Here is a 15,512-nt window from a genome sequence, read left to right on the forward strand (position 1 = left end):
AATTTATCATACTTTAGATCATATATTTATTTATAAATGTGAGAAAATGAAATCTACCTTGCAGAAAAAATATTCAAAACTGTGATTTTACCATACACGCCTAGTATTATTAAAACTTTTGTGAGCTCCAAATTTTTCAAATTATTCTAGCAAAAAGTCAAGCACACGATCCCATCGTTTTTATTTGCCGATTTTTCTTAGTATATAACCAAATTCTACATTGTAGAAAAGAAATTTAAATCCAAACATGTAAAACTAGTTAAAAATACGTCAGTTTTGTAAACACATCTAAATGTAACTAAAAGGGACACACTTTAATCCTGTACATACGCTTTGAACCCTTGCATCCTTGCCATACGAGACTAATCAAATTGTATTTATTTCGTGTCCATATGATAAGGAATGGTCCGTCCATGGAACACACGGGCGAGTATTACCTTCCGCACGATGCCTTTTGTGTTAACAAAGAAACATACTAAGCAATTGAATAGATGTGCCTTCTCAGTCCAAACGGTCAAAGGTTTTGACTCCTGGTCAATTTCTAGTACAAGAGTAAATCTTCGGAATAAATGACCCAGTAACTGTTCAGTGATTATGTAATAGGATTAACCTGTACAAAATGCGATAAAAACCTTTGGATCAATGGCGTCAAAAACTGATAGTGGGTCAGACATTATGTTTTCTTTATTCTATACATTTTATTGTCATTTGAACTGTAATCCCTTTTGTTTATATACTTAGAGTACAAAAAGACTTTTCAAGGAATTTACATTGTCTGTTTACATACTTTCTAAATACAATATGAAAAATGCAACTTTTCATACTCCACCTTGACCAATTACATCATTTGATTTTCATGATAATATATACCTGTATTGTATAGTGAATAAATATATCTGTAGAAGACGTCAATTGTTTGTAGTAATTCATCGTAAACTTAAAATAATTATTATGCAGTCGTTTATATGTACGTGATACTCAGAAAGGCTGTGAACATATTATACGCTATCCTTTGAAGTATATGATATTTCGAACACTTGTCTTACATAACCTACATAGGCCGTTATAATTTCACGTACACTGTTTGTTGTTGTTGTTGTTGTTTTCTTTCCACATCTTTTTATGCTCTCTGGACTACTGCGTCACGATATAGTATCAACATCAAGAAAGACGTACTTGCATTGAATAGGCTAGTCAAAGAAGCGCTCTGTTGTTATCAGCTGACTTCCTTTTGTTTATACTTCTGTAAAGATATATGTAATACAGTTCATTTGAAATGTCAAATGTCTTCCCTGTCGGTATCCATTTTTTGTCAACAGTCCAAGACCCATTGACTGAGGAGTACTTTGCGGACAAAATGGAAGTGGCACGTTGATTTACAATAAACATGTTTAAAGTATGTTCAGCGGAGATGAATTGTATTCTCTTTATCACAGCAGTGTAAAATCATCGTTGTACTCACGAAGCCCACAAACTAGAGTGTGAAAAACATTTTCATCTCTCCTTCTTTTGCAGATGTGATCGCAAATGAATATCAAAACCTGTAAAAAGATGAGATATCAATCCATAAGAGAAAAAACATTAAAAATGTCAATTGATTTTAATAAAAGTAAGCGGCAAAACTAAAGCAAGTATTCCAATGTATGAAATATACTTACCACAAGCCAAATAAAACAAAATATCGCCATGTTGTGGTAGAAAGCATAACCTATCTTCTTCATTGGGAAGATTGCAGCGAATCTAACACATGCTGCCAACATCACAAAACCTGTAATTAAATTGATGTCAACCTTTGATTTAGCTTCATATTTCTAAACTAAACCAATTATGTACTTTACATGTGCATTATATTAGCATTTTCAGGATACTGAAATTTTTGGACGCTAAGAATATTATTATGCTATACTCTGAAGTTTGTGAAGAACTTCAAGGCTTTCAAACTTTATCATACCTTGCCTGCATTGGAAAACCCCTAGATGGCGAACTTCTATGTTATCAAACTTTAATATCTTCCCTGGAAAAAAACGACGATGACCTTCCGGGTTTTCAAACTATAGTTTACATTGCCTGGAATGGCAACAGTCTAAATGACGATTTTCTAGGTAATCAAACTTTAGCTGACCTTGCCTGCATAGGCAAGAATCTAGATGATGAACTTCCAAACTTTCAAACTTAAGCTTACCTTGCCTGCATTTGAAAGAGGCAAACTTACAGGCTTTTAAGCTTTAGCTTACATAGCCTGCAGATGAAGAACTTCCAGGCTTTGAAACTTTAGCTTACCTTGCCTGCATGGGAAAGAAACCTAGATGAAAAACTTCAAGGCTTTCAGACTTCAACTTACCCTGACTGCATTGGTAAAATTTTGTTTGTTTTTGTTAGTTTGGAGTAACCGCCGTTTTTCAAATGTATTTCAGTAATGTAACGGCAAGAGTAAACTTTACAAGTGTTCCTCAATTTTGTACCAGTACAAGCTTGTTCTCCGAAAGTAACTGCAAACTTCCCCCACTTTAATCAGAGGGGGAGGACGAATGATTTCAGACACAATGTCTTTTATCAAATCGTCATGGACAGCATATGCCCCGCCCTGGGATCGAACTCACCACCCCGCGACCCGTAGATAAGCGCTCTCCCTATTGAGCTAAGCGGGTGGGCTTTTTGCATTGGACTGGAAAGAAACCTAGATGATGATCTCGGCTTTTTGCACTGGATTGGAAAGAGACCTAGATGATGATCTGGGCTTTTTGCATTGGATTGGAAAGAGACCTAGATGATGATACGGGCTTTTTGCATTGGATTGGAAAGAGACCTAGATGATGTTCTGGGCTTTTTGCATTGGACTGGAAAGAGACCTGGATGATGATCTGGGCTTTTTGCATTGGACTGGAAAGAGACCTAGATGATGAACTGGGCTTTTTGCATTGATTTGAAAGAGACCTAGATGATGAACTGGGCTTTTTGGATTGGATTGGAAAGAGACCTAGATGATGATCTCGACTTTTTTCATTGGATTGGAAAGAGACTTAGATGATGACCTGGGTTTTTTGCATTGGATTGGAAAGATATCTAGATGATGCCCTGGGCTTTTTGTATTGGATTGGAAAAAGACCTAGATGATGACCTGGGCTTTTTGCATTGGATTGGAAAGATACCTAGATGATGTTCTGGGCTTTTAGCATTAGATTGGAAAGAGACCTAGATGATGATCTGGGCTTTTTCCATTGAATTTGAAAGAGACCTAGATGATAATCTGTGCTTTTTTATTGGATTGGAGAAAACCTAGATGATGAACTGGGCCTTTTGCATCGGATCGGAAAGAAAACTATGGCCACACCAAACTGATTACTTGGTCAACGGATTTCCCGCTCCATTTACTTCCAGAATCAAAAAAAAAAAAGGACCGAATTCAAAATTTCAGAGCGGGCGTTTTTCACTGTTTATGGGCCTTAAATTGTCACTGTGAAGCGACAGTTATTCATAAAATTTAATGTTTTTAATTATAATTGTCCATTAAAACACCAGAAGAACATGAACACGAGGTGTTGCCCCAGTTTGAAAAACTGACAGCCGAAATGAAAGTTGTAATTAAATCTTGGAAAGATCATTACGAAGACTTTTCGCAAGACAATTTGTCTCAAGATTTACATCAATGTCTCATTATATAAAACAGGTCATCTAATAATGGCTGGTGATTAGAACTTCGTTTTCTGCGATCCTTAAAATTATACACATATATCAGCAGTGACTTGGTAGTGCTTAAATGATGAACAGGTGGTATAATTCAATTTGGACTTCACATCCGGTGTTACATCATAAGAAATATTATATTGTTGAAATAACTTTGATTTTAAGGAATGGTACATTGCTTCTATTAGCTATGTAAAATGATTATAATTTTCTGGCGGAGAAGGGTTACGCATATGGAACTTTATTAGGGAAAAGGAATCCAATAGAGCTTACAAACTCACAATCCAAGAAAACATGCATTAAAGGCTTACTTTTTTATTTTTCAAGTAGAGTTGAAATCCAGAAACGAGAAAACAATGGGCAGAACTAAACGAACTGGAATTTAGAAAGGGGATCTGAGGTTATGGAGCCTGCGTATCACAGGAACTGTCAAAAGACAATATTAAAAAGCAGGCACCATATCCATGGGGTGATTATACAATACCAAAGGCTATGAAAGCTGGAGTATTGGAACCACCCAGGCCGAAATGGTCATGTTGAGAAACTAACTAGTACCAGTAACACGACATAAAAGTCGTGCCGAACGATCTGAGAAGATCGAAATATAACAGCCCTGATTGAATGTACGGGGAGACTTTTTACGGCCGCCACACGGCACAAACAACGCTGCTGTGGTAATAAAATAGAAAAAAGTGGAAACTTCACAGGTCGCCATTTTGATATGTTTTTGCAGTGCTTGTTGATTCTTGTGACAAGGCTTTTTTTATTTTTATTTTCTTCAAATCGCTCCTCGCCCGCTCCAAAAATAGGTGAAATTCAAAAACAAATATTTTTATTTTTATTTCGCTCGCCCGCTCCTAAATTTTTTGGAAAAATCCGATGACCAAGAAATTAATTTGGTGTGGCCTAGATGATGAACCGATTTACCTTGCCTATATTTGATAAACCTTGGTCTAACACTTAAAGCCAAACTTCTAATCTGCTTGTATATATCAACCATGAGTTATGAACAGATTTTATCTATGAAGATATCAAACATGTGTTTAATTAATTAAGCGTTGTACTATTGGTTCGTTTGTTTAATCAGCTATTAATTGACAAATAGAATGTACAGCACATAATAACTTACTAGCGATGATGTACAATCCGATGCTAATGTAAACACATTTTATGAAGACTTTGTGACAAAGTCCGCTAGGGGCACTTTTCATTAAAAGCATACATTCAACTGCTGTGAATATTATTCCTTGTATCCATAGGAACACGTTAGCTAGTATAAGCAATCCTAAAGTAGCTTCATCCAAGACTGAAAAGAAGACAGTAAGTAAATTGGTTATTTCTTTGTTCTGTTACATCTACAATGTTTTGAATCTGTAAGATGATCGAGGTTGGACCGGTGGTCTCATGGTAACACGCTTGACTGTCACTCCAGAGATCCGGGGATAGAATCTCGTTTCAGACACTGGAAATTTCCGAGATGCTCTTTAGTGTCTCCTGCCTAACTAAGAGGCCTGTACTGGTTCTTGGCTTCACGTGTATCAGTGCTATACACCAGGGACGTTAAAGAACCAGATTGTCTATTCGCAAAGAGCTAGGCTAAGTTAGCCCGACAGGCCTGTATCTAATAAAAGGATTTCTCTCCTTCTGTTATGGAGGCTTTATCTTTGTCCCTCTGGTCAGATTGTTCTGTGTCTGTACTAGTAGAGGATGAATTTCGCGCCCTGTGTGGCTGCGTTTGCTATATATAAAGCACCTTTCAACCTTTCAACAATGAAAAGGGCGCTATATAAATCTGATATAATAATACTAATAATAATAATAATAACAATAATAATAATAATAATCCTTTGGAAGTACAAAATGCGACCAAGCAAAATCATAGCATACAGTATTTGATTTAGCCTGTAAATGGCAGGTAATGAAAAGTGAAGCCACCAGAAATTATATACGCCGTTTCAATATTCAAGTTCTATTCCGTGACATATTTCCCCACCATTTTGAAATTCGGGTACTATATAAATCAAGTAATTACTGGCGTCGGAGATTAACCAGTGCAATGCCGTCACGGCCCCACGATCTAGAGGTAAGTCCCTTTAACACTCCGTGTGACGGATCCAGGTTTTAGCATATGTTTTCCGGATAAATGGACCGTGATTTACGGCCACCCTAGCAAACACAAGCAACTACCTTAATAAACAGTTTCTGCCTGTTTGTAAAATCTTTATCATACTTTCTTCCAGCAGAAGGCTCAATGCAATCTAATTAAAGAAATGATATATATATTTTTTTTACTTTTCCGAACACTCTACTTTCGCTTTCGCTTTCGGATGTAAATAATGCAAGGTTAAAATTTTACCATCAACGTTGTAATCCAGTGTCTGAGAATCTTTCAACTGTTGATTTATTAATCCTCTGTTGGTGCCGTCACTTTGTATCAACCATTGCGAAGAAAACAGCATAAGAGTTGTATAAAATGTTGGACAATGACTCAACAAACCAATTTGTATGATTATGACTATACTTCTCTTCATGTCTATGTTTACACTGGTTCCGGTATTTTGTTAATAATTATATTCATAACACTCAAATACAACTTCTCGTTTCTCTGTCTGTTTATCAAATATGTATACTATATTTATATCATGTGGAAATCCAGAGGAAAATGATTATTTTTAAATCACTAGTTTAAAGGTGGTGAATCTGGTTTTGGTCAACTAATGGATTTGTTCAAAACTTTAACAATTAATCATTTTAACTTGCATGTATTCACTGATTTTTTAATTAATGCATGTAAGATTTTCACTGCAAGTATTTTCAAAATTTGATTTTCCTAACCCGGTTGCCCAACCAGATATATGATTTAACACTTTCCTTATACCCTGAAATCCCGAAAAAAAGCCGCTACTTATTTTAAATTCTCGTAAGGATTTGGTGGCTTATTATCGAGACGGCTTATTTTTGAGTCCGGCGAACTTTAGTGTACAAATATTCAGTAACGGTTTAAATACCAGCGTATTTTTCGAGTACCGAAATACTGAACATATGAATGCCATATATTTTGCTTTTTCAGTAAAAACATCGACGTCGGTAAATACTTATACTTCTGACATTTTAAAAATCAGCACAACTTGGATTGTTTTAAGTGTTTTTATTGTTTTTATTCCAAAGTATGTTTTATTGCTATTACATGTCGAAAAAAATCTGCCTTGTTCACGCTGCAATCTCATATGGTGTCCCAGGGTCTTTTAAAAATGAGTGACCCTGGGTGTCCTAACAAAGTCATTGATACTATTACGGATACGAAAAAATGAACGGCTTATTTTGAGTGCGGCTTATTTTCAAAACCGGCTTATTTTCGTGATTTCAGGGTAAGTTTTCAAAATATAACTATATTATGTGTACTCAGGTTTTCGTCAACTGAAGTAGATTATGTTGTCCGAAGTAGATTATTTCATTTAATTTTAAGTATGTCATGGGAAAGTGTCAAAACATATATATTGATATGATTGTCATACACCATGACAAAAAATAATATATAACGATTGTATGTAATACCGTTACACAAAATACGCAAATAAGACAGCTCTGGAGTTCCATACGGCTACCAATACTGAACAAAGTTATGGCAACTGTCCCGAAATTTTACGAACATCTTGTACAATTCTATGGCCCAGTTTCATAATTAAAAGCTTATGTTTCAGGTGTCTTTTGTGGGTTTTTTTCCTAAAATTATTCTTTACTAGAGAACAACCGCTTCCTTTTTATAAAGACTTTATATAACTATGTTATTACAGTTATTATTACACCCCCCACCCCCCAACCTAATGGCGGATGGCTATTGTTTCCGGCGCTGTCCTCCGGCTGCTCGCCCGTCCGTCCGTTTGTAAGCGCGAACGTCCGTACGAAAATGGAAATGCGTCTAATTCAAAAAAGTATTTCCGCTAGAATCACAAAACAGTTAGCAAATGGTCTTTGCTCACATTAGGTATTATCCCCCTCAACCCAGTAAAAGCAGAGTTTAGCCGTATAATTTGTTTGGAGGGAAATGAAAATGCTTATAATTCATAAAGTATTTCAACTAGAACCGCCAATTAATTAGCGCATAACCTTTGCCAACATACTGTATTATGAAATTTTACCACTTGATTCGGTAACAATTTTGAAAATGCATATGGTTGAAAAAGTATTATAACTAAAATCAACAAACCTCGCTTAATGATTAGTATATATCCTTTTCTCACAGTTGGTATTATCCCTCGCGATCCAGTAAAAACAGTTTTGTCCTTGATTTGGTAAAAATATAGAGATTTGTATCTGTATCTAGGTAACGCTTTAACGGATCATCATGAATGTTTACAAAAATGTAGATCACTATTCAGCGATGGTGCACGCTCAGTTTCGTCAGGATCACTTTATTTACTTCAGAGTTAGGGCCCTTTAAATATTTTATAATCCATAAATTGTCACATAAAAAAGGAATCAATTGACGTATCTTCATGGATTTTAAGACAAACGTAGATCACTATAGATCGGTGTTGCATGCACATCTTTCATTAGAATCTCTTAAGTAACTTCTGAGTTATTACCATTTAGTTGTTCTATAATTCATAAATTCTCGCAAAACAAAGTAGGCCTAATCAATTGAAACTTAATACAGTTACAGATCAGTATAGGAGCAATCTGACTAAAGTACATCTCCAATTACGTTACGCTTAGGATCTGAAGACGTGCTATTGAGAGCAGAGCCTTGCTTCGAACATTTTGAAAGTGCAAGTAGAAGTCTAAAAAAATCTATATTTAGCCTTAGTTTTTCATATTTACAATTTTTATGACGACCACATCGTGTTTTGAGATAAATCATATGTCTTGGTACGGACAGCCGGTTGGCTCAGTCGGTAGAGCACTCGCCCTGTAAGGGATGGGTCCCGGTTCGAGCCCCGGACTGACTGCACATTTTTTCACCCTTTGACATTCGACGCTATTTTGATGGTTCAGCCAAATGCATGTTAAAATGAGTCGTCTGATTGGTTCAAATAAAAATAGAATTGCGAAAATAAAAATAGCAATTTCAGAAATCCAAATACATGTATACAAAAATATGAATGTGAATGGGTCATCCTCAGATCTTCGTTTAGAAGATCAAGTACTTTAGTCAGATTAGAATAGGAGAGTTTTTACCCATGATTTTTTGAAAAATAGGAATCAACCATCCGTTGCACTATCCTTTTGTACATCAATTGTGTATATCTGGAAATTAAATATCTTTCCTAATTTAATTCCCTCATTCACAAAACAACCTATTCGGCGGCGGGGATAAATTAAATGAAAAAATTGCTTGTTATTATATTACAGTATTATTATTCTGTTAATGATAATAAAGGTGTATGGATATGATACAATGAAATTCTTTGTAATGAAATATTCAATTTCATGATATACATCGGTCAGAAACATATGTACACGAATACAAATATATCCATATAATATTCTGTGAAGTTTATCGACCATTCTACCTAAGAAAAAAGAAATAATAAAATAATTATTACATAGAATGTTTAACTGTCGTTTCAACAGCATTTCATACATGTAATAGCGAGCAGTAGCCTTAATTCATCAACCAGTTGACATTACATTTTTATTATTGATTATTTTGCATACTACTCGTATTAGGTGATGTTCTGTCGCTATTTCTTTCTGTCATTTATATACCAGGATGTACAGAATATGTAAACATATTTTTGTCATGTTCATCTCGTCCTCTTCACGCAGGTCACGTGTTTAGGCAGACTTTCAGGCGGAATAGGTTCATGTCCTGGAATTGCAACAACACAAGCTCTCTCCTCGACTTTTGGCACATCGTCATCCCAGACCTTTAACATGGAAATCAAGAAGAATAATTTATTGAACGTCAAGATATACTGTCTTTCATCTTGTATATGTTCAAGACAACTGTATTTATATGGGTACATGCATAATTACGTTCAATACTTGTAACTGTTTGTTAGGATTCTGTAAAATTAGCATTTAATTTCAATTCTTATTAAATCTGGATGCGAAAAATATCCTACATTATAGTACAAACTTCCTGTCGGCCATTCTTATTTAATATAGACATATATCAACCTCATAACTCTGTAAACAACAGACATACCTTCTGCGATATACCTACCTGCAATGCAACATACCTGTCTGCGATGCAACATACCTGTATGAGATGCAACAAACCTGTCTGCAATGCAACATACCTGTCTGCGATGCAACAAACCTTTCTGCAATGCAACATACCTGCCTGCGATGCAACATATCTGCCTGCAATGCAACATACCTTTCTGCAATGCAACAAATCTGTCTGCAATGCAACATATCTTTCTGCGATGCAACATACCTGTCTGCAATGCAATATACCTGTCTGCTATGCAACATACCTGTCTGCGATGCAACATACCTGTATGCGATGCAACATTCCTGTCTGCAATGCAACAAACCTGTCTGCAATGCAACATACCTGTCTGCAATGCAACATACCTGTCTGCAATGCAACATTCCTGTCTGAGATGCAACATACCTGTATGCAATGCAACATACCTGTATGTGATGCAACATACCTGTCTGCAATGCAACACACCTGTCTGCAATGAAACATACCTGTTTGCGACATACCTGTCTGCAATGCAACATATCTGTCTGCAACATACCTGCCTGCAAGGAAACATACCTGTCTGCAATAAAACATACCTGTCTGCAATGCAACATACTTGTCTGCGATGTAACATACTGCGATGCAACATACCTGTCTGCAATGCAACATTCCTTTCTGCAACATTACTGTCTGCAATGCAACAATGCAACATATCTGTCTGCAATGCAACATACCTGTTTGCGACATACTTGTCTGTAATGAAACATACTTGTCTGCAATGCAACATACCTGCGATGCAACATACCTGTCTGCAATGCAAAATTCCTTTCTGCAACATACCTGTCTGCAATGCAACAATGCAACATGTCTGTCTGCAATGCAACATACCTGTTTGCGACATACTTGTCTGTAATGAAACATACTTGTCTGCAATGCAACATACCTGCGATGCAACATACCTGTCTGCAATGCAAAATTCCTTTCTGCAACATACCTGTCTGCAATGCAACAATGCAACATGTCTTTCTGCAATGCAACATACCTGTTTGCGACATACCTGTCTGCAGTGCAACATACTTGTCTGCAATGCAACATACCTGCGATGCAACATACCTGTCTGCAATGCAAAATTCCTTTCTGCAACATACCTGTCTGCGATGCAACAATACAACATGCCTGTCTGCAATGCAACATACCTGTTTGCGACATACCTGTCTGCAGTGCAACATTCTTGTCTGCAATGCAACATACCTGTTTGCGACATACCTGTCTGCAGTGCAACATTCTTGTCTGCAATGCAACATACCTGCGATGCAACTTACCTGTCTGCAATGCAACATTCCATTCTGCAACATACCTGTCTGCGATGCAACAATACAACATACCTGTCTGCAATACAACAAACCTGTCTGCAATGCAACATACCTGCCTGCAATGCAACATACCTGTCTGCCACATACCTGTCTGCAATACAACAAACCTGTCTGCAATACAACATACCTGTCTGCAATGCAACATACCTGTCTGCCACATACCTGTCTGCAATACAACAAACCTGTCTGCAATACAACAACCCTGTCTGCAATGCAACATACCTGCCTGCACTGCAACATACCTGTCTGCGATGCAACATACCTGTCTGCAATACAACAAACCTGTCTGCAATGCAACATACCTGCCTGCAATGCAACATACCTGTCTGCAATGCAACACACCTGTCTGCAACTACCCTGTCTACAATGCAACACACCTGTCTGCAACATGCCTGTCTACAATGCAACACACCTGTCTGCAACATACCTGCCTGCAATGCAAATACCTGTCTGCGATGCAACATACCTGTCTGCAATACAACAAACCTGTCTGCAATGCAACATACCTGCTTGCAATGCAACATACCTGTCTGCAATACAACACACCTGTCTGTAACATACCTGTCTACAATGCAACACACCTGTCTGCAACATACCTGTCTGCAATACAACACACCTGTCTGCAACTACCCTGTCTACAATGCAACACACCTGTCTGCAACATACCTGTCTGCAATGCAACACACCTGTCTGCAACATACCTGTCTACAATGCAACACACCTGTCTGCAACATACCTGCCTGCAATGCAACATACCTGTCTGCGATGCAACATACCTGTCTGCAATACAACAAACCTGTCTGCAATGCAACATACCTGCCTGCAATGCAACATACCTGTCTGCAATACAACACACCTGTCTGCAACATACCTGTCTACAATGCAACACACCTGTCTGCAACATACCTGTCTGCAATGCAACACACCTGTCTGCATTATGATGAATACAGAAGATAGAAAGCATAGTATATCGTTTGTCAGTTATGTAATACCTGTTTGCTAAAGGCAACACAATATCTATATTCAGTGACAAAATGTTCGCAGTTGTAGCTTAGAAGATTGTACTTATCATCTCCCATCTTGCTGTATGCTCGTTTTACAATTTCATCTTTCGGAAATGGTCTAAAATTGTAAATATATAATTAACAGTTACGGTACTTACTTTGTCTCGCTACCGACTACTAGTAAGTATTTTTAAAAGTCTTTTTTAATAAACTTCTTTTCTTTTTTGCCTAGACTATCTCAGCAAATTCCCTCCCAGCTCTGATAATCTGTGTATGTATGGCCGGTTGTGAAATGTACAACACCCATATCTCCTCCTAGCACCGGCTTAAGCGGAATAGAATGGATTCCATGAATGATCCAAAGGAATCCGATACTACAACAACACCGAGTCAAAATACGGTGCCAAACGAGTACTGTTGCGATAGTTAAATGTATACTAGACCCATCTTTCATAGTTTGAAAATATGAACGATTTCTTAAACATAAAATTAATAAGTTTATGTATATTAACAATATTGTAAGGATTGAAATAGTACACATCTGATACACATATCTAAACACAGTATCAAAGTGTACTACCTGGAAGTTTTTTAACAGCGGTTGTTAATTCATGCCATTTAATAATAGATGACGCTCTACAGAAACAGCTAATTTAAATAATAAAATATTTAGTAAAGTTAAATACGTTTGACAGTGTGGATTTTCTACATCTAATGTAAATATATAAAGATGGAATATTTTAGTGAAAGTTGGTCATGAAATATCTATAATAAAATCGATAAGAAGATCCATGTAATCAATTTACATGGTAAGATAAAACATTAAAATAATAGCCGCGTCATGCGAAAACCAGTCTCATGGCGTCTGCGACCAGTACGGATCCAGATCATCCTGCAAATCCATGCAGTATAGGTACTACGAGATGTTCAGCGAACAGTATCGGTCCTGATTAGACTGCACGGATGTGCAGGCTGATCTGGGTCCATACTGGTCGCAAACGCCATGAGACTGGTTTTCGAATGACGCGGTAATTAAAAAATTTAATTTATTATTATATATTTATATATAAAGTTTATATATATAAGTAATGTATGACTAATAAGAACACTATCACTATAATTTATGCAATACAATCATGTAAAGTAACTTACTTAATAGATTCTTTGCGGGGAGGGTCAAATTCATTATTGACGGTCACGGCACCATTTCCAATTATTTCTTCAAGCTTGTCTTTCCTCACTCTTACGTCCGTACTAAATTCATATTTATCAGTTATTACGCCTCCAAGCCAAAAGATGTCATTTAAGTCAAACGTTCGTCCGCTGCTGACTGGTGGAGACAGATGAATCACTTCGCCTTTACCTAATTTCAGAAAGTAAACATAAAAAGACCTAGAAACTTATAATTTTTAAGAGTATCTTGACCAAAATACTTTTGAAATTATCACTCACGCTCTCTTTTGTTTGAGGAAATAGTTTGACTGTTTTAATTTCTGCAATGTTAAAGTGTCAGAATTGCGACACCGTGTGTTGTTAAGATTATTTTAGTAATTTAGTTCGTTTTTGTCAGCATCAAGATAAAATTATAATTTATGTTGATTTAAAATTAGTAATAAGACTATTAATTTATTAACGAATGCCTTCTATTTTCATATTTTGAAACTAGGATGGGAGTAACAGTTGATAAAGTGGCATTACAACAAGGCAGTAGTGATGAGGAAGTCTATGTACTGGCTATTGTATTTTTTATAAAGATGGTTATAGTTACGAAATCTGTCATACTGTGTAATGCACAAAATAAAATAACGATGTGTTAGCGATGGGAGACCGGTGCGACATACTATTTGCCAAATGCTAAATATCAAATAGTACTACCCTTTACCATATTCTAAAGGTACAAGACGGTGTAAATAAAGTAGTCCCCGCCATGTCATCCGTTGTATACATGAAAACAGAAGGCACGAATATGTAGCACAAAATGCTCATGTAAATATATTATAAATATAATAAACAAAGTCGTAACGAACCATATTGGTATGTACTAAATGTCTTAGCAGGAAGCAAAGTAACACGAGAAATATAAAGGGCCCGACGGAATAGGGCTGGGGTCTTGAGCCGTCTTCTGTTTAACCGTCTGCCGAATGGCCATCCCGTAAAATGTATTAATCTGTAAATAGGATACCACGCTCAATTTACAGTTCGACCTTACAAAATAAAAATGGATTCCTAGGAGACATTAAACAACGCAGATGTATACGCACTGGAAATAGTGTAATTCAATGAAATTTAGTGTACCGTTGGATAAATCGAGCAGCGAAATACATGCAGTGATACAAGGCACATAAGTGTTGTCAAAGCAGTACGAGTGTTCCAGGAGGTTAACGATGCCAAATGATACCTCAACCTCCACGGTATAGTTTAAGATAGTACCATTTCATGACGCAAGTTACCTCCACTGACGGTCCGTCAACAGAGTCGTAATATCAGAGAAAGCGAGTTGGACTAGAAGTTACCGTGATTTTGATTTAAAAATTTTGTTTAAAGGATATACACTTTATTGGAACAAGAAAAAAAGGACTCACGGACAAGAACTGACAGACAGGCAGACGTTTTGAAAACTAATATTTCAATTATTTCAATTCCGGTGTTCCTTGTTATTAATACTTACCAATATAAAGCGCCCAGTGAGCATAAATTCCATAGTAACGTTTGATTTCTATAAGATCTCCCAGCTGAACATCCTCTAAATCTACTTCATCCAGAAAAACATTGGAAGATGAACGAACCTTTGATTTTACACAACACAACATAATCGCACAATACGAAATGAATTGGTTTAAAACTAACATTCAGTTACATTATTAAACTCCAGTATCTTTTATTGCAATCAGGATAACATATCAATAATGCTTGCGTGGAGTGACCATAGTACCGATCAAATTGATTTTCAGAAATTGAAATTGTACTTTAGCCATTCTAATTATTGATTTTACTTATCTCTTCTTATAAAGAGCGTACTGTTTATGTATTCATGATCAATGACCATAGTTGTCTATAAATGAATATTCAAAATCCTTTAAAATTGGTAATTGAAAGTTTGTATATTATTTAGTACCACTATTTTTTATAAATACTTCCGTAATAATGATAACATATTCACTTTAACTTCCTTATAAGGTTATAAGTAATAGATATCGCGGCGAGTTAGGGCTCAGGCATATCGACAATGAGACTCGCTATCTGACTTACCGCATGGGCGCGCACACATATACATCGCCATCGTCACAGCAAGTGCACATGTAACAGTAGAAT

General features: G+C 36.5%; 2 protein-coding genes across 3 annotated transcripts; both read right to left on the reverse strand.

The window, feature by feature from the left end:
• Positions 1-666: 666 nt before the first annotated feature.
• LOC123528323 (uncharacterized) lies at positions 667-6,382 on the reverse strand. 2 transcript variants are annotated; one of them, XM_045308066.2, is made up of 4 exons: positions 6,041-6,366; positions 4,814-4,990; positions 1,659-1,768; positions 667-1,541 (listed from the first exon to the last, which is right to left on the reverse strand). In XM_045308066.2, the coding sequence occupies exons 1-4, from the start codon at positions 6,213-6,215 to the stop codon at positions 1,431-1,433; spliced, it is 573 nt and encodes a 190-aa protein (XP_045164001.2). In that variant the 5' UTR covers positions 6,216-6,366; the 3' UTR covers positions 667-1,430. The 2 variants fall into 2 exon arrangements, with proteins under 2 accessions (XP_045164001.2, XP_045164002.2); XM_045308067.2 differs by lacking the exon at positions 4,814-4,990 and having other exon boundaries at positions 6,041-6,382.
• A 2,512-nt stretch (positions 6,383-8,894) lies between these two features.
• On the reverse strand, positions 8,895-15,488 carry LOC123528324 (phospholipase A and acyltransferase 3-like). The gene is made up of 4 exons (XM_045308068.2): positions 14,869-15,488; positions 13,353-13,563; positions 12,189-12,318; positions 8,895-9,554 (listed from the first exon to the last, which is right to left on the reverse strand). Exons 1-4 carry the CDS (start codon positions 15,047-15,049, stop codon positions 9,432-9,434), a joined length of 645 nt encoding a protein of 214 aa, XP_045164003.2. The 5' UTR covers positions 15,050-15,488; the 3' UTR covers positions 8,895-9,431.
• Between the last annotated feature and the right edge of the window lie 24 nt (positions 15,489-15,512).

The sequence above is a fragment of the Mercenaria mercenaria genome, chromosome 14 (genome assembly GCF_021730395.1).
Source record: "Mercenaria mercenaria strain notata chromosome 14, MADL_Memer_1, whole genome shotgun sequence".
NCBI classification, from domain to species: domain Eukaryota; kingdom Metazoa; phylum Mollusca; class Bivalvia; order Venerida; family Veneridae; genus Mercenaria; species Mercenaria mercenaria.

Bases quoted from the DNA above. Each gene is read 5' to 3' on its own strand.
- LOC123528324 (XM_045308068.2), bottom strand. From the start codon at position 15,049: ATGTTAGTTTTAAACCAATTCATTTCGTATTGTGCGATTATGTTGTGT. The intron at 13,564-14,868 runs GTAAGTATTAAT...TTCTGAAATTAG, and splicing joins TCACTGGGCGCTTTATATTG to GTAAAGGCGAAGTGATTCAT. The intron at 12,319-13,352 runs GTAAGTTACTTT...TTACAATTTTAG, and splicing joins CCCCGCAAAGAATCTATTAA to ACCATTTCCGAAAGATGAAA.
- LOC123528323 (XM_045308066.2), bottom strand. From the start codon at position 6,215: ATGAAGAGAAGTATAGTCATAATCATACAAATTGGTTTGTTGAGTCAT. The intron at 4,991-6,040 runs GTAAAATTTTAA...TCTTCTTTTCAG, and splicing joins ACTGGATTACAACGTTGATG to TCTTGGATGAAGCTACTTTA. The intron at 1,769-4,813 runs GTAAGTTATTAT...ATTTAATTACAG, and splicing joins CGGATTGTACATCATCGCTA to GTTTTGTGATGTTGGCAGCA.